Source organism: Pinus tabuliformis, chromosome X (genome assembly GCF_031772625.1).
Source record: "Pinus tabuliformis cultivar Carrire ecotype Pingquan chromosome X, CPIR1, whole genome shotgun sequence".
NCBI lineage: Eukaryota > Viridiplantae > Streptophyta > Pinopsida > Pinales > Pinaceae > Pinus > Pinus tabuliformis.
Genome location: NC_142308.1, coordinates 106190759 through 106209366, shown reverse-complemented (window position 1 = coordinate 106209366; position 18608 = coordinate 106190759). Strand labels below are relative to the sequence as shown.

Sequence of the window (18608 nt, the reverse complement as noted above, 5' to 3'; positions counted from 1 at the left end):
GAAGGCAACAAAGACTTGTACCATCAAACAAAGATACAAGGCATCAAACAAAGGTTTGGGGCATCAAGTGAAGTTCTGATGCAGATACTCCATGAAAAGGTCGAAGTTATAGTGATAAGGAAGAGCAATAAATCCAAACTTCTGTGAAGAGTCTGAATCTTTCTATGGAAGACTGAATTCGGAAAGGGCATAAGGCCATACTCTATGCAGACCTAATTAGACGCATGCCTTGAGTGCAGATGACTTGACTAGGAGGTTATTGGAGAGGGTTTGGCCAAGTATCTTGGATGGCCAGTCGACCTAATATTTGACTTGGATGTTCTAATTTCGAAGATCATCATATGTTGCAATTGAAACACATAATTATGTTATGAATATAATTCATATAAAAATAATAATTGTAAATATAAATATAATAATAATAAATAATAATTAATAAACTAATAGTTAGTTATTTAGTAATGAAGAGGCATGTCTTAGAGACATAACCATTCATGAAAGGGGACCTGCCTAGGTGTATAAGTGGGCCCTCATTGTAATCATTACACACATCTTTATACATTCAACAATTGTTATATACCATTACTACTTGTCCCATGATGGATACTTACATAATTCAGTTCTTGTGAATTATTCCGCTACATGTATGAACCTTGTTCGTTACAATGGTATCTGAGCATTCCTCCGAGTATACTAACTTTGTTCGTTATAGTGGTATTGGAGCGACGTCTAATCCGACCACTGTTACTTGGGAGTGGGAGCAAAAGCGGGGAGCGGGAGCAAGAGCGGGGAGTGAGAGCAAGAGCGACATTTTCAGAAGCTCCTGGTTTGGGAGCGAATCCCAAAGCGTTTTTTATATATATATATATATATATATATATATATATATATATATATATATATTACTTTTTATATTTTGATACATATATGTCAACGAAAACATGTAGAATAATGAATTAGATATAAAAAACATAAAAAAAACATAGATTGAACCATATAACAACAATCATCTAGAAGTTATAATCTTCATCAACCATGTCCACAAGTTAGTAACATAGTAACATAGAACATATTGAGTCTCATGATTCATCAATTTAAAGTTTCAAGCTCTCAAAATTCAATATATAACATTTATCATCATTGATCACCGAAGTTGTACTTGTAAGCTAAGTGTAACCATTACAACAAATAATATCTAACATGAAATGAAATGTTATAAAATGAAATGAAATGAAACAACTTTGAACTTTCATGAAGCATCATATTCATAATTCATTACTAATGAGTTATAATTGCCAACTTCAAACTTAAATTGTCATATATTATTTAAAAAAAATATCATAATAAATATGAAAGAGTCAATAGTTATAAAAGCTACTAGAAACTAGAAAAGAGAAGTAAATCTATTATCTATTTCTTATGCTTGGGCCTCTTGCCACCATGAGAAATGTCTAATTTTTTAGTCTTGTTGGAAAATTAGGATCTTTGTCATTAATATCACCCCCTAAGCATTAATATCCAGAGGTATCTTTGTCATTACCTCTGTATCTATATAGGGATCTTTGTCATTAATATCACCCTCTAAGCATTAACATAAGATAGAAAAAGGATAGCGTGTCGAGTCAAGATTTTGTTTGAGTGATGCGTACATTTTTAGGAGGGTCATGATAGAGGAGTTCGACAACCAATGTCACTAACATCAAGGTACATTGAGGGATTGGTGCTCTTGATTAAATACGAGTTCCATACCCTAATACATGACAATATTCAATGGAAACATTGCAATCCCCCAATCCTGAAAAACTGATAAGTCTGCTGGATTTTGAATGAAATCTAAAATTCTACATTCTCCATATGAAATCTAATGAGGCCGGTATCACTCTCAAACATCCTGAGTCATTTCATGGTAATGTTAAAAATTTAAATGAAGATTAAGGAGAATGTCACTTTTACTTTAAGAATTTAACATTACCATGAATAACATATCAATACTAGGGCCTAGACTTGATCATTAAGCTGCCCCACTCAAAAATTATTTCTTTCTTTCAAAAAGAATTGCATTTCGAACAATACTACAATTTTTTTTTTTGTTGCAAAAATGGCAAAACGCTTTGGAAAAGGCAGGGAGCGAAAATATTTTTAGGGAGCGTGCTCCCGAAATCACTCCCTTTTCCGAAGCGATTTCGGGAGCGCGCTCCCGAGTTGCTCCCGCTCGTAGCGCAGATTGGGAGCGAGATCGGGGAGGGGGGTGCGCTCCCCCACAACACTGAATTCGACCTTTAGCCATCAACAAATTGTCAACCTTGTTGTTGACAATTTGGGAGCGAGATCCCGGGGGGGGGGGGCTTCCCCGCAACACTGAATCCGACCTTTAGCCATCAACAAATTGTCAACCTTGTTGTCGAAGTGTTTCGCTACAAGATTTTGGAGGTTCTCCATTTTCACTGTCAAGCCCTTGGACATTAAATAAAAAATAAAAAAAGAAAAAAAAAATTATAAGAAAAATAAAAATAAAATAAGAACTAATGAAAAGGGTAAAAAAAAAAGTTCACAATAGACACACACACACACACACACATATATAGATAAAATAAAAAAATAATTTGAACAAATAAAAAAAAAAAAAAAAGTTATTATAAACTTATTTAAAAAAATTAATATTTTTTTATATAAAAAATGAAATCATATAAAAAAAAGTGAAATTAGTAATATATATATATATATATATATATATATAAAGAGAGATCTGTCATCCGATTGCAACCCACGAGCACCTTCGACAACTACCTGCAAACCAGAACCGCTGCAATGACCTTCAACAACTGACTGCAAACCACAACCATCGCCACGATCTTCGATGACCGTAGCTCCTTTAATGAACGTACAAGACAACTCCTCTATGGCTTGGCTACACGTAGCCCTGCTCCTCTGCCAACCCTACTTCATGGTTGTACGAACCTTGTCTGTTGCATTACCTCCATCACACCTGCCATCTGCGCCACATCCACACAACCACACACTAGACCATATCACATTCGACCTATACCCAACACACGCTATCATTGTTTGCTCGCTGCCTCTTGACACTGATACCATAGGACGAAGGATATCACTGTGATTACTAGTGGTCACCCCACTGTCTAACGACCATCCAAGGAGATTGATCTACCAATGAGAGGTCGAATCCACTTAAATTAAAAGAAAATCGGGTGTGATATAATTAGACTCTGTAACCACTCGTATGGTCACTCCTCATTGAGAATTTTTAATACCTAGCAAAATAGTTCAGTTAAAGTTCTTCATTCATTAACCAAATTTTTACTATTATAAAAACTAAAGCTTTTATTATTAAAGAAAAAGAAAGGTGAATCTATATATAAACCCAAACATTACAAGGGTGTTGATATTGAAATATCAAACAAAAAGAATAAAAACGGAAGAAAGAAGACAATATTTATTAAACATTTATATATAACTGAAGCAACTATTGCTAATTTTTTTTTGTAGAAGTGAGGGAATTAGGAGTTTAAACTAATTTATTTCAAGAAAAAAAAGTATTATTAAAGTTATATACATGTATTAGACAATAATTAAGTACCCTCAATGGAGTACAAAGGGACACAAAAAAAAGGGGACTTAGTTTTGAATCTTAAAGTTCATTCCAAAAAGGCAATATGGAATCAATTACTGAAGAAAAAAACGAATTACAACCAACAAATGAAAGAAGGAAAGATGAGTCCTATAATCTAGTCGACATTTTGGACTAAATTTCTGTTTTGTAAAACAAAAATTGGGTATTGGTGGATTCAAAAAAATTGCAACCTATGTTGTCCCACATGTAGGAAATTATTTAATACATAAAAACGTCTAGGTGAAGAGCAGATGCAAATGAAAAGATTAGAAGAACAACTTGCAAAACTTTAGCAAGAAAATCAAAGCATCAGAAAAGAAGTATAAAGATCTTGAAGATTGATTTTATGAAGAATCAACAGAAAGTATTGAAGAATTTGGCTTCTAAAGAATCATTTTAAAAAATTACTTGAGAAGGTCAAGAAGTCCAAAGATATCAGAAAAAAATTAGGGGAAGAAAATGAACGTATCGAGAAGAAATTCAATAAGTATCTATCAGAAAAGGAACAAGAAAAGTTGCGTTTAAGAACCCTTAATCAAAAATTATTATAACAAATCAAAAATTTAAGAGATGAGAAAGATATCAAGAATAAGGTCAACAATCCAGAAAGCGAAGAGGTTTTACGTCTAAGGAGTGATAACCAAACCCTACTTACGCAAGTAAAGAAGCTTAAAAGTGACAAGGAGTCACTAAATAACAAGTTAGAACAACTTCAAGAAGAAGTATTGAAGTCTCCAGTCGTTTCAGTCCAAGTTGAAGATAAAGGAATAAATACCGATCCAGTCAATATGACAACTCAAGAAGAAGGAAAAGCTATGGAAGTTAATAGCAATTCAAAGATTGCCGTTAAAACAATGAAAATTCCAAGTGATGATTCAGTAACCAACTCAACAACAACAACATCTGAAGTAAATTAGGAAATTGCCACACACATGATAAGGGAAAATCAAACCACAAGAATTCGTTATCGACATTTGAATCACAAGAGCAAACAATTAGGTCAGCCTACATATTTGAACCATTCAGAATGGAAACAACATATTTATGTTCCAAGGAGCACTGAAGTTTGCAGAGTCTAGTCCTATGATAATAATTCATTACAAATTTCTAGTGATCGAAAGATTACACAAATGATTAATCTTGGATGGTCATATCCATTTTCAGTCAGACAATTTTGTTTCTCACTCAGAGGATCATATTGTCTTGTATCAACGAAGATGAAAGTTCTGAGACGAGAAGATATTCGAAATGGGAAAAGAGATCCATCCCTTTAAACTTTGAGTACAAAGCTTTTTGAAGAGGGGCAATGTTATGAATATAATTCATATAAAAATAATAAATGTAAATATAAATATAATAATAAAAACTAAAAAAGAATTAGCTATTAATTATTAGTTACTTAGTAGTGAAGAGGCATGTAGTTAACTATTAACTATTAGTTACTTAATAATTACTTAGTTAATTAACTATTAGTTACTTAGTAATGAAGAGGCATGTCTTAGAGACATGACCATTCATGAAAGGGGACCTGCCTAGGTATATAAGCGGGCCCTCATTGTAATCATTACACACATCTTTTATACATTAAATAATTGTTATATACAATTACTACTTGTCCTTACGATAGATACTCACATATTTCAGTTCTTTAGAATTATTCCGTTGCGTATACAAACCTTGTTCGTTACAAATTAACATATTAAATTGGTGCTTATACATATTACAGAAATCGAGCACATAAAGAAATGAAGAAAGCTTGAAAAGTTCTTTTCATTGAATGAATAGGTTATTATAGAGTTGAGTCAATCCACTTTATGAATGTGGGATAGATTGAAGTACACACCAAAGTGAAATAAGACAAAAAAACATAAAATAAACTCAAGTCCAATTGACTTTATCAATGCCCAAATCTGGTACCTAGTTGACTGATATTATGCAAATAGTTACTTTAATAGATATGTACTTGTTTGTGCCACAAAAAATAAGACTTAAGTAGTCTTTTTCTTCTTGCACATTTGATTGCTCTCTACAAATTAAGATTTGTGAGGTTTCTATTCTGGACTACCTTTGATTTTACACTTATAATTTGCACCTTGGGAATTAAGCCAACAATCCTTTTAAAAAATGATAAAATTTTGTCTAATAATGTTTTGAATCTGTAACGGAGTTATATTTTATTCTGGCTGTGAGTTTTCTTTTCATTTATGAGTTTGTTTCTCGTTGTTAGTTTGCTTTTTGCTTCAGAGTCTGTTTCTTATTCCCCTTGATTATCAAGTCTGTTTGGGATGCACTTTTTTTTCACAAAAGCCCAACTCTTTGTGCTTTAATAGCTCGGAAGATTCTTGAAGCATCAACTAGGCAAGTTTCCTTGTTAATTTCAAGGTGGTTTTAAAGGGTTGAGATGTTATGGCTCTTAAATTAAGATTGCAAATTCCTTATCTCTGGTTTCACAAATCTAATTTTGATTACTAGTTCTTCTACTGTAGTGCCATCCAATACTTTATCGCATAATGAACATTCTTTAAATTTGTCTTATGAGATACATCAACCATTTAGAAGATGCTCCTCAATTTATCTTTTGCAATTTTTGCATTTTTTGGATTACAATAAAGTTTTATCAGAGGGTTAGTTACTAACAAGGTTAAGGACAGCAAGGCATCTTATTTTTGCTTTCATATTTACTGATTGTATGGTGACCTGATGTGGATTTGGTTTTTGTCTCATTCACTATTAACTATAGATCATTGAGGAAAATAATATTCTCTATTGATATTGTCCACGAAGCATGGCTTTTATAGTTTAATTTTATATTTTGAGAGAAAAAACTGTCTTCAAATTTAAAAAAAATAAAGAATGTTGCAATATCTGTTTGTCTGAATTCTGGACAAGTTCTGGTTTGTGCACTACCCTATGCACTTCACCACCTACTCTCCTCTATCTGTTTTTCTCACTGGTATTCTTTGTGCTGCTCTACCCATGTTCCTTTGTCCACTGCTCTTTCCAGAATATACATGTAGCACCCAAACTGATACTCGAGGGTTTGGACTAGTGGGGGCTTCCCTGATTCCATTGGCTTCATTATTATGATGAAGTAGGGTTGTTTCTTGTCACCAACTTATTAGATAATCATTGACAAGCACGATTTTACCTCAGGGACCACACACATGTTGATAATAATTGCCTTTTACTTTTGGTATTACCTGCAATTTTCTTGTATGCAGAAGATTTCCTTTTAACATCCCTCTCCTAACCGTATACAAAGGCAACTTGCAAATATTTTGGTAAAGTTTAGTAATCCTCAATAAAACCCCAGTTTTTTTTTTTTTTTTTTTTTAATTGTAATATCTTGTTTGAATAAGTTTCCCCATTTAATGAAGCGCCCTAACCTCCTGCCCATAGGCAAGGGTAATATGTAATTTTCCCGAGGAAACCTCAAAATACCCAATGTTTCGTCATATTTTGGGGCAGTTGGGCATATAAACCCGAAGTTGGGGGTTTTGAGTGAACCTCAATCAATTAAGGAGGAAATTTGAGGTAAGACCCCTTCTTTCTACTAATTTCGGTGCTGAAAGATTCCAATCATTTCTCATGAGGTAATTCACAGAGTTATCTGAGGTCAGCTCCAGAGAGGCAAAGTACTTAAGTGGATGTAGACCTGTAATAGAAAAAACAGGTGCCTGAGGAGACACATTTGAGAACATAGGAGTGATCTGAGGCAAAAATTTAGTTTATAAACGAAACTTGGGAAATTGACTAGACAAGAGCCGCATAAGATTTTGTAAACCAGAAAATTTGAATCCAGTAGGGTTGTCATTATACTGGTTCTGAACATGGATCATATTGGGGTGAAATGCTCTGAAACCCTAGTGTGCTAAAAAAACCCTAGGGCAAAAATTGACCTAGCATATTCTCTAGGGCTCAAGGCCGTGGAACAACAAGGCTTTGATCTATTACAGCTATATGCTTAATATGAGCTTAACATGTCTGTTGCAGAAATTGAACTTGGGTGGGGAGAATAACAATCATTCCTCTTGACCACCTGAGATAAACCCAACTGACTCAATAAAATAACTTGTGAATATTGTTTTTAGTCTTGTTGTTGTGTTGAAATTGTAGTGTATTATGTATATTTTTATGTTTCATAAGGTCTGTGTCATTGGTTTGCTTATCATGGAAGTATTGTAAATGTGATGATAAGTTTGATAATCCTCAATAAAACTCCAATTTATGTATCTATTTATTTTGAATATTTTTTCCCATATAACCAAGCACCCCAATCTCCAACCCATCGGAAGGGTAAGATATTCTTCAGGGCTCAAGGCTTTACAATAAGAAGGCTTGTAGCCATTACAACAATATACTCGATATGAGCTCAACATGTCCCTTGTGGAGATAAACCTAATTTGCCCAAAATCGCTTATCAATATTGTTTTTAGTCTTATTGTTGTGTTGAAATTATAGTGTATTAAGTATATTTTGATGTTTTATGAGGTGTATTCCATTAGTTTGCTTAATATGGATAATGGAAGCATTGAATGTTATGATAAGGGTATAGGTTGGGTCATGTATTCAGCTGAGAAAATATTTTCATACGAAATATGTGAGTGTATATGTAATTAACATGAACATTACAATCTGTTGGTTGATGCATGAATTGTATCTTTGATTATGGCCAAACATATATTGATGAAGGACTGATTTGATTTAACATTTTGTTTATGAATTTTAGTTGAAGTGTTAGTGAATATTCATTTTCTTCTTGTGATGTCAGGCTTTCCTAGATTTTAGATGCTCAGTTGTTGAACGACGTGCAAAATACCAGTTGAGAGTTGCCGAAGAAAGGGAACATATTGTGAAGGTATCAAATAATATTCTCAAAATTTAAAAGTGAAGTTTGATTTACAATATTCACATACAAGGTGAATCTTGTGGATCACCAAGTGTTAGTGTCATGCTCATACTCTCTCTCCGTCTCTCAAACATGTTATCATGTGTACATGCACAACAATATCAGCTTTATTGAAGTAATCTATTGATATTGTTTTTAGGGTATTTTAATATGCTTGGACAATGTTGATGGAGTAATACATATTATTAGGAAATCTTCAAGCCATTCTGAAGCAATTGTTGCTATGATGGAAGGTATCTTCTAATAACTTTCACTTCTGCTGATTTGATTGTATGACAAGTTTCTATGATTTGAGGGTGTTTATAGTGTATGGAAAAATAATTTTCTACCAACAATTACAAAATTATTTATATCCCGTTTGGATATTTCATGGTTTGAGCTTTATTATGATGTTATTCGAAATGTGGTATTAGTTACTAAAAGGTATGAATCTTAGTGGTCATTTATTATTCGTGAGGTTTTCTTTTATATATAAAAGATGATATAATTTGTACTAATTATATTTCTAGCATTGAAATACTTTTTACTAATCTATGTGTAGGAAAATTTATTAAAAGCTTAAAATTGTTATTATTGATCACCTACACTATATTAGGCTATATCTTAGTGGTCATTTATTATTCATAAAGGTTTTTTTTTTTTAATATATAAAATATAATATGATTTTTACTAATTCTATTTGTAGTAATGAAATACTTTTTACTAATGTATGTAGGAAGAGATGATTAAAAGCTTAAAAGTGTTATTATTAGTCACCTACACTATTTTAGGCTATATGTATAGGAGGTTGAAGATATTGTTGTTTTTAGTTTCGAATTTTTTTAAATGATATGTTCTTGTAAAAATTAAACATTTTAAAAAGGGACCTAATAACATAAGGTAATTATACTAATGTCCAATGCATGACAACAAGGTTGGTTAATAGTAGTGAAAATTATATCTAGCATAAATACATTGTGCAAGGGTGAGAGCAATAAAAAATCTAAGTAGGTAGCGGATAGAAATAAAACAAGTGCATATACAAAACCATGTTGGGCATAAACTGTGGGTGCCAATATATTTGAGAACTAATGACGTAATGTGTGAAGAGAGGAAGAGAAAAAGGGCTTCTTCTTAGAATACTTATTCAACATGAAAGGGTCAATATGTTTATAAGTCAACATAAATTTTTTACATTTAGTATTGTGCTAGATGTAGAGAAAACCATTGTGTAGTGCATACACAAAACAATGTTGGACACAGAATGTGGGCGCAATCCTGCATCGAAATTTTCTCTTCATGTCTCTAATGTACTTAGATTGATATATGAATATTCCATCTTCTTGCTGAGAAATTTGAAGTCCCAAGAAGAAATTTAATTCTCGAAGTAAGGACATCTCAAACTTATTTTGCATGTCCATGATCAACTTCTTACTCAATCTTCCATCATCACTGTCGTAGATGATATTGTCCACATATATTTCTATCAGCATCAAGCCATCTTGTTCGATCTTAATATATAAGTTGCTATCGACACTTCCTCTTTTGAAACCCTTCTTTTGCAAATATTTGTCCAAGCCGACATGCCATGCTCTCGGAGCTTGCTTGAGATCGTAAAGCGTTTTCTTTAACCTGCAAACATAGTCTTTCTTATCAGTAAGTGTAAATCCTTCGGGCGCTCTATGTAAACTTCTTATTCCAAGTCTCCATTGAGGAAGGCTGATTTAACATCGATCTGATATACTTTGATCTTTCTTGAGGAAGCATAGGCGAAGGTAGTCCGAATGGCTTCCATTCTGGCCATGGGAGAAAATGTTTCCTCGAAATCAATTCCTTCTACCTATGCATATCATTTACATGCCAATCTCGCTTTATTCCTTGTAACCTTTCCATCTTCATACATCTTGTTCTCGAGGACCCATTTTGTGCATATGACATTTTCGTCCTTTGGTTTTGGCATCGTTTCCCATGTGTTATTCCTTTCAATTTGTTCAAGTTCTCCATTCATGGCCTTCACCCATTGCTCATCATTGCTAGCTTTATCAAAATTGCTACGCTTAAAGGTGGATAGAAATGCAAAATGTCTTTCTTTTGCCACATGTGCTTTTGCCTTCCCCTGGTTCCAATTCCTGCATCTATGTCTCCATTTATCTGTTTTGATGGATGATTTTTCTGGTACCATTTCATAGGTTCTTTTGTAAGGTGATTGAGAAGTTGTTGATGCGTTTCTCCTTGCTCTTTTGTTGCTTCCTCTGTTCTACTCCCAAAGATTCTTCTTCCTTCACCTCCACCTCTTTCCTTGGTTCTTCAATTTCTTGTTCTGTTGAATGTTGGTTGTTCTATGTCCTATAGCCTTCATCAAATGTCACATTGATGCTTTCTATTATTTTGTTGAGTCTCAGATTATAACACTTGTACGCCTTGCTCTTGGTGGAGTAGCCAACAAATATGCCTTCCTCCACTTCGGAATCTAATTTGCCAATCTTTGAGTCAACCCTATTTATGTGTTTTTACTTTTGAAAACCTTGAAGTGTTTGACATTGGTTGGTCTTCCTTTCCATAATTCATAAGGGGTTTTGCCATTGTTACTCGTAAGCATTCCTTTGTTCAAAATATGAATTGTTGCTTCAACCGCTTGAACCCAAAAGAAAATGCTCAACTTTGAGCACTTAACATGGTTCTGGCTATTTCAAGTACAATGTTGTTGTTCCTTTCTGTGACTCTGTTTTGTTGAGGTGTCCTAGTTGCTAAGAAGTGTCTTTTTATGCCATGTTCTTCACAATAGGGCTGAAATTCTTTGGATGTAAACTCACCTATGTTGTTTGATCTTAAGCACTTTATCTTCAGATTAGTTTCATTCTCAACCATTTCTTTGTATATCTTCAAATGCTTAAAAGCTTCTGACTTTTTCTTGATGCAACTGATAGCTGTCATTCGAGTGTAATCATCAATGAGAAATATAAAGTAAAGCTCACCTTTCAACCCTTTGGTTCTCATGGGTCCACATAAGTTGGTGTGGACTAGCTCCAGTGGCTTTGAGGTAGAATGTTCCTTAGTCTTAAATTTGACCCAGGTTTGTTTTTCATGCCGACAATGTTTGCATACGGTATTTGCTAGATTTTGATTTGAGGCATTTATTTGACTCCTTCCTTCTTGTTGCATTTGACAAGGTTGTTGAATTGAATGTGACCCATTCTTCTGTGCCAAAGCCAACTTTCATCTTCCTTTCCCACGCAACATGTTTCCATTCCAATTTCATCTAGATAATATAAGTTATTATGTCCTCGAGATGCTGTAGCCACTAGTTTATTTGTCTTCTTCTTTCTTATTTCCCACTTTTTGGAGTCGAAAAGTCCTCTTTGCTGCTTGTCGCACATCTGGCTCATGCTCAACAAACTGTGATTCAAATTGTCAATGAGCAAGGCATTTTCAGCCTTGAAAACTTTACGTCTAAGCTTAACTGTGCCATTATCCAAAACTTTGGATGATCCAACAAAGATGCCTTTGATGCCAAATAGCGTGATTTGCCATGACATATTGGTCAGCAAAAGCAATGCTCCATCTAGTGCTACTTGGGTAGAAATCAATGACAACCAAATTTCAACATTCTCCCCCTTTGTCATTGATGGCAACACATACTCCCCTTCAATCACTGCTCACCTGACTCCATGCCTTTGATTGATATCTCTGCCCCTTTGACATTGACAGCAAAGGGTTACTCCCCCTAAGGAAATGCCTTCCTCTAACTTCCTTCAAAATCCTTGTCTCCCTTTCACTGCTTCTCTTCCCTTGACTTTTTGGTTGGATTGAAAGGATATCACTGGTAACTTGGCAGAATACCAAGCTTCTATCGAAGTTACTCAAAACTTTCACGCGTTAAAGGTTTGGTGAAGATGTCAGCTATTTGCTCTTTTCTCCCAATGTATTCTGCCTTTATGTTATTTTCTGCAAGCCTGTCACAGAGGAAATGATATTTGATGGGTATGTGCTTTGTTTTTAAGTGCATAACAGGATTTTGTGAGATACTTATGACATTGGTGTTGTCACAAAACATTGCAATGGGCTTGTCAAACTTTACATGTAGATCTTGCAATATTTGTTTCATCTAGAGGTACTGAGCACAACATGCTGTTGCTGCTATATATTCTGCTTCTACTAAAGATAAGTGTTAGTTTCTGTAGCATTGGATGTTTTCTAGCCATGAAATTTGGTGGAGAGGCTAGAATACATGACATCTCGAAAACCCAAAAATCGTTTATGGAAATTCGACCTAGAGATGACTTAATTAGATTATTAACCAATGTTTTTAATGTTTCTCAAGTCTAAAGTTAGGAAAGCTGGTTAACTAATCAGAAATAATTAGGTCAAGGTGCGAATTATGTAGAAACTCACACAGATCAATCCAGAAATGATGTGAGCAATCGATTAAGATTTAATGTTGGTCGTTGGAGTCCCAATACGAAGATATAAGAAGGGATCAACGCGGTGATGGAGAATACACCAGTTCAGATACTCAGTGGCCCAAGCAGTTCGATTTTCTTAGTAGCAGAGACTCAACAGAGAAGAGAGAGCTAGTGGGTGAGTAGCACGCGATAAAGGAGGTCAACACATTTTCGGAGGAAGTATTCCAGTTTCGGGAGAGGCAGTGAGAGGAAGGCTGAAATTGCCAAAGGTTCTGTACAAGCAATGTGTCGAGGTTGACGCACAAGGATTTGCGGTGGCTAGGGAGGCAGTTTCGGGGGAAGAAATTTGCTGTGGGGTGAGAGAAAATTCTCACAATAATTTTCTAGAATTTTTCCTATGATTAGATTGCTAGTAGAGCATCTAAATTATTGTACTATAAATTGATGCTGAAGAATAATAATAAAACCCTCATTTGCTGCATCGATTTTCCCACAATGGGTTTTTCTAGGGACAATTGTCCAAAATAACAGTGACATTTTTATTGGGTTTGTGCTAGTATTTTCTTAGTTTCGAGCACTATTTAATTATGCAGTTTTATTTGTGAAGGTTGCAGTGTGACTAATTTGGTATTTTCCGTAGCAAATAGATTGTTAAATTAGTTAACAATTAGAAGATTTAATTCTAGTTACTGCAATAGGATTTCAGTTTTGGAATTGTCAAATGGTATCAAAGCTAGTTTAGTAGATTGGTAGCTCAGATCAAAGAAGCAAGAATTTCAGAGGGAGCAATAGTGGAAAATTCGCAGAAGTTGTGCAGATTACCTAGCCAGGCAGTACGAATTGCTTGGGAAATTAGATTTTCAGATGCAAGTAGCAGAAGCAAATCGATTTCCTGAGATTAGAAATTTTAGTAGGCAGAGGGAGTAACAACAAACTTATATTCAAGAGCAAATTACTGATCTGTGGCACAAAGGGTTTTGTAGCAAGTTGCACTAGTAGAATCAGTGCCGAGAGGAAGAGGAATAACACAAAAGAATTCTTCAATATGGTCATGGATCAATTTAATATTCGGGGAGCTTCAAAGTTGTCTTGTAGATTATAGGACGAATTTGCTTGCTTATCAAGCTCAACTTCACAAGGTGTTTCGTATATAGCTAGTGGAGCATCAACTCATATGACAAGGGTTAGAGAATATTTCTCTAGCTGCAATGAGGAGTAGATGGATTTCCAAATTACAATGGGAAACATAAAAAAATGTACTCCAGTAGGGAGAGGTACAATTAATTTTCAGAGGGAATCATGAGCAAGTACAAATGCTATAGAGGTATTGTTTGGCCATGATAAGGTATGAACCTTATTTCAATATCCTAACTACAAGATAAGGGATATGATGTTCACTTTGTAGGGAAGAAAGTGTTTGTTAAACACCCAAGCTGGAAGAGGCTGAGTCAAATTAGAGTTCGAAGCAACAAGTTATATAGGTTGCAGCTTGATTCTCTAATGGCACTGGTAGGTAGTGACAATAGCACAAGAAGGAGCTGAATGAGATATGACATAGAAGAATGGGACATTTACATCATGGAGCACTCAAGATGCTCAGGGAAACAGTAACAGGGGTTCTATAACTGGGCATAAAACACAATGATATATGCAAAGGGTGCGTTCTTGGGAAATATTCTAAGGGAACATTCTCAAGAAGTGACAACAGAGCAGATGGCATCTTAGGACTTCTACAGTTGGATATTTGTGGCCCGATGTCCACTAGAATTCTCAGTGGGGCCGAATATTTCGTCACCTTTATTGATGATCATTGAAGAAAAACTTGGATCTATTTCTTGAATACCAAGGATGAGGTCTTCGATCGTTTCAGGGAGTTTAAGGCTCTTGTGGAGAATGCGACAGGGAAAAAGATCAAGGTGCTTTGGTCAGATAATGGTGGAGAGTATATTGATAAAGACTTCATAGATTTTTGTGCGAAGGAAGGCATCAGAAGAGAGCTGACAATTCCATACAATTCACACCAGAATGGAGTAACAGAGCAGAAGAACAAAATTGTAGTTGGGGTTGCAAAAACGCTGTTATACGACCAGGATTTGCCCAGGTTTCTTTGGGTAGAGGAATGTAACACAACAATGTATATTCTGAACAAGAGTCCTCATAGAGCATTGGGGAAGAAAATGCCAGAAAGAGTCTTATCAGGGAAGAAGCCATAAGTTAGTCACTTCAGGATCTTTGGAAACATTGCTTATTGTCATGTGCCAAGTGCGAAGTGCACCAAATTGGATCAGACTGTAGAGAAGGGGTTTTTCATTGGTTATAACAAAACCTCAAAGGCATACAAGACCTACATTCCTAGCAATAGGAAGGTAGTAGTGAGACGGGACACAAAGTTCATGGTAGGCTGATCGTTCAAGAGATCCCGTGAGATGCCTGTAGGTAATTAGAATCAGCAGGCAGAAGCTCCATTGGTCCAACAACAAGGGCAGCCAGTGGGGCCGCCAACATAACAGTCACAGGGATCTAGTATAGTGACCAATACATGCATTTCCTTAGGTGTAGGAGATCCAGTTAGTTCACAACAGATAGAGCAACAAAGGGAGGATGAGGAGTTGTTTGAGCCTCCCACCACTAGTGGTCGAGCCAGCAGAGGGGTTTGTTAGATATTGAGAGATGTAGAGGAGTTTATTGGAACTCCTAGTATGAACAAGAGACAATGCAAACAACCTGACAAGTACAAGCATTGGTGGCTCAGGTTGCTGAACGTTCAGGCTTTCAAGAAGCACACAACATCAAGGATGTGTACATGCCATGGTAGAAGAATACAAATCTATCATGACGAATGATGTTTGGGAGGTAGTTCCAAGGCTTGTGTATAGGTCAATTTAGGTTTTTGATGGATATACAAGATCAAGGATGTTGCAGATGGAAGTATGGAGAAGTACAAGGCTAGGTTGGCGGCAAAGGGGTATGCACTGAAAGAAGGGATAGATTATGAGTAGACCTTCGCCCTAGTTGCCAGATATACCTCTATTCGGTCAGTTATATTCCTAATAGCTCAGATGGGATGGGAGATTGACTAGATGGACGTCAAGATAACATTCTTGAACTGGGTGATAGAGGAAGAGGTGTACATTGAACAACCAAATGGATTCAAAACTCATGAGAGGCGCACTCATGTGTCTAGATTGAAGAAAACTTTATACATTCTCAAGCAATCTCCGAGGGCATTATATGGCTAGATCGACAACTACTTGCAACGGATGGGATTTGTGAAGAGTGACGTAGATCCCAACCTTTACTATTTGATGGTAGATGATGAGCCACTCATCCTAGTATTGTATGTGGATGATCTGTTCTTGACAGGATCATCAAGGCTAATAGAGCACTGCAAGAGGAAACTGGCAACAGAGTTTGATATGAAGGCTTTGGAGTTGATGAACTATTTCCTAGGATTAGAAGTGTTGCAGAAAACGAGGATATCTTCCTTGGGCAGGGAAGATATTCTACAAACATTTTGAAGAGATTCCGAATGTAGGATTGTAAAGCCATATCTAGGCCCATGATCACCAATTGGAAGAAGATATATGCATGAGATGACAAGGATGTCGACCCCACCTTGTATAGACAACTTATTGGTTCTCTCATGTATCTAGTCAACACTAGGCCAGATATTTGCTTCACAGTCAATACCCTCAGTCAGTTTATGGTAGAGCTGAAGAGGGTACATTGGGCAACAACAAGGCACATTTTGAGGTATGTGCGTGGTACAGTTGAGTATGGGTTAAGATATACCCGAGGGGATGATGTCAGACTATGTGGATTTACAAATGTAGATTTGGCAGACAATTCAGTGGATAGGAAAAGTTCCTTTGGATACTACTTCATTGTTGGATCAAGTATGGATTCTTGGTGTGGCAGGAAGTATAAGTCAATAGCATTGAGCTTTGCAGAAGCATAGTATATGGAAACAAGCACAACGACGTACAAAGCTATATGGCTTTGGAAACTGCAAGTAAGCTTGTTCAGGCATAGGATGGAGGCAACCAATGTTTATTGTGATAATCACAACTGCATTAATCTCTCTGAGAAACTAGTGTTTCATGACAGGTTGAAACACATAGATATTCAATGTCATTTCATCAGAGATTGTGTATAGTGTGGAGCGGTCCAGCAACATATGTTCTGACAAAAGAGCAGGGTGCAGATATACTCACAAAAGCTCTAGGGAGAGCTAAGTTCATCTATTTCAGAGAACAAATGGGTATGGTGGAGAACTGGTTTCAGTAGTAGGTACAAATTATTTCATATGCTTGTCAGTTGCAGTTGTAGTAACAACAGATGAGAGGGAGTTGCAGTGCATATGTAGAGTTGGCAACAATACAACATTGTCAACAACAACACAGATGGAGCGTTAGAGTTGAGAAGTTGGTGGGAAGTATGGCTAGACATCAACGATGTGACAGGGGGTGATATAAAGATAGGGTGTTGTGGCAGGATGTGTAGCACTACAAGGCACATAGTCCTCGCTAAGAGGACGTGTTAGTTTTTGTAGCATCAGATGTGTTCTAGCCATGAAATTTGGTGGAGAGGTACAATACAGGAGATGTGCAAAACCCGGAAATCGTTTATGGAAATTCCACCTAGAGATTTCTTAATTAGATTATTAACCAATTTTTTTAATGTTTCCTAAGTCTTAACTTAGGAAAACTGGTGAATTAATCATAATTAATTAAGTCAAGATGCAAATTATCAAGAAACTCACACGGATCAATTCATAAATGATTCGAGTCATCGATTAAGATTTAATCTTGGACATTGGAGTCCCAATAGGAAGATATAAGAAGGCATCGATGTGGTGATGGAGAATACACTAGTGCAGATAATCAGTTGCCGAAGCAATTCGATTTCTTTAGTAGTAGAGACTCAGTAGAGAAGAGAAAGCCAATGGGTGAGTAGCAGGTGATATAGGAGGTCAACAACATTTTAGGAGGAAGTATTCCAGTTTTGTGAGAGGTAGTGTGATGAAGGCCGAAATTTCCAGAGGTTTTGTGGGAGCACTGTTGGAGTGTTTTCTTCTCGAAGGTGTACAAAAAGAAACCACTTTAGACTGTGGATGACAAACAACCTCAACTGTAAAAATGGCTGTAAAACAATGTGCATCTGCAGCGAATGATAGAAACAAAACTTGCCAAAGTCCTGATCTATTCCATAGAAATAGTTAAACAACAAAATCAAATAAGGAATTAAGTGCAAATAACTCCAACGACCCAATGAAAACCAGATATAAAGAATAGATTTTATTATGTGACACCTGTGAAGGGGACAAATGATGTTACCAACCCCCTCTGTGGGATGGGTTCTTGGCTATCCTCAATGTGTTTAACTTTGTAGAGTCTCTCCCCTTTACAATGTATAAACCCAACAAAATGTGTGTAGATCTCAAATGGGAACTTAAGAATGAAAAGAAGTGGAAAGCGACAATGATAATAATCAGAGTTGCAACAGTGAGTGCAATAATGAAAATAATCAAAAGTGAAGAATGGATGTAAAACCCTCCAATTTATAACAAAATATTAGGTTATTCTCGAATAATGGAAAATAATAAAATACTATTAAGCAAATTCTAGAATTAACCGTTTGGAATATTTATTATTTGGTTGGAGGGAAAAAGTATTTAAATTGGTTA

The 18608-nt window shown here is 35.7% G+C and overlaps 1 protein-coding gene across 1 annotated transcript in view; it reads left to right on the top strand.

Moving 5' to 3' along the window:
- Nucleotides 1–18608, top strand: part of GYRA (DNA GYRASE A) — a 287743-nt gene that overhangs the window by 165160 nt on the left and 103975 nt on the right. The window contains exons 14-15 of the mRNA XM_089450417.1: nucleotides 8403–8489; nucleotides 8680–8773. Coding sequence (XP_089306543.1) covers nucleotides 8403–8489; nucleotides 8680–8773 — 181 coding nt within the window. The remainder of the gene's footprint in view (nucleotides 1–8402; nucleotides 8490–8679; nucleotides 8774–18608) is intronic.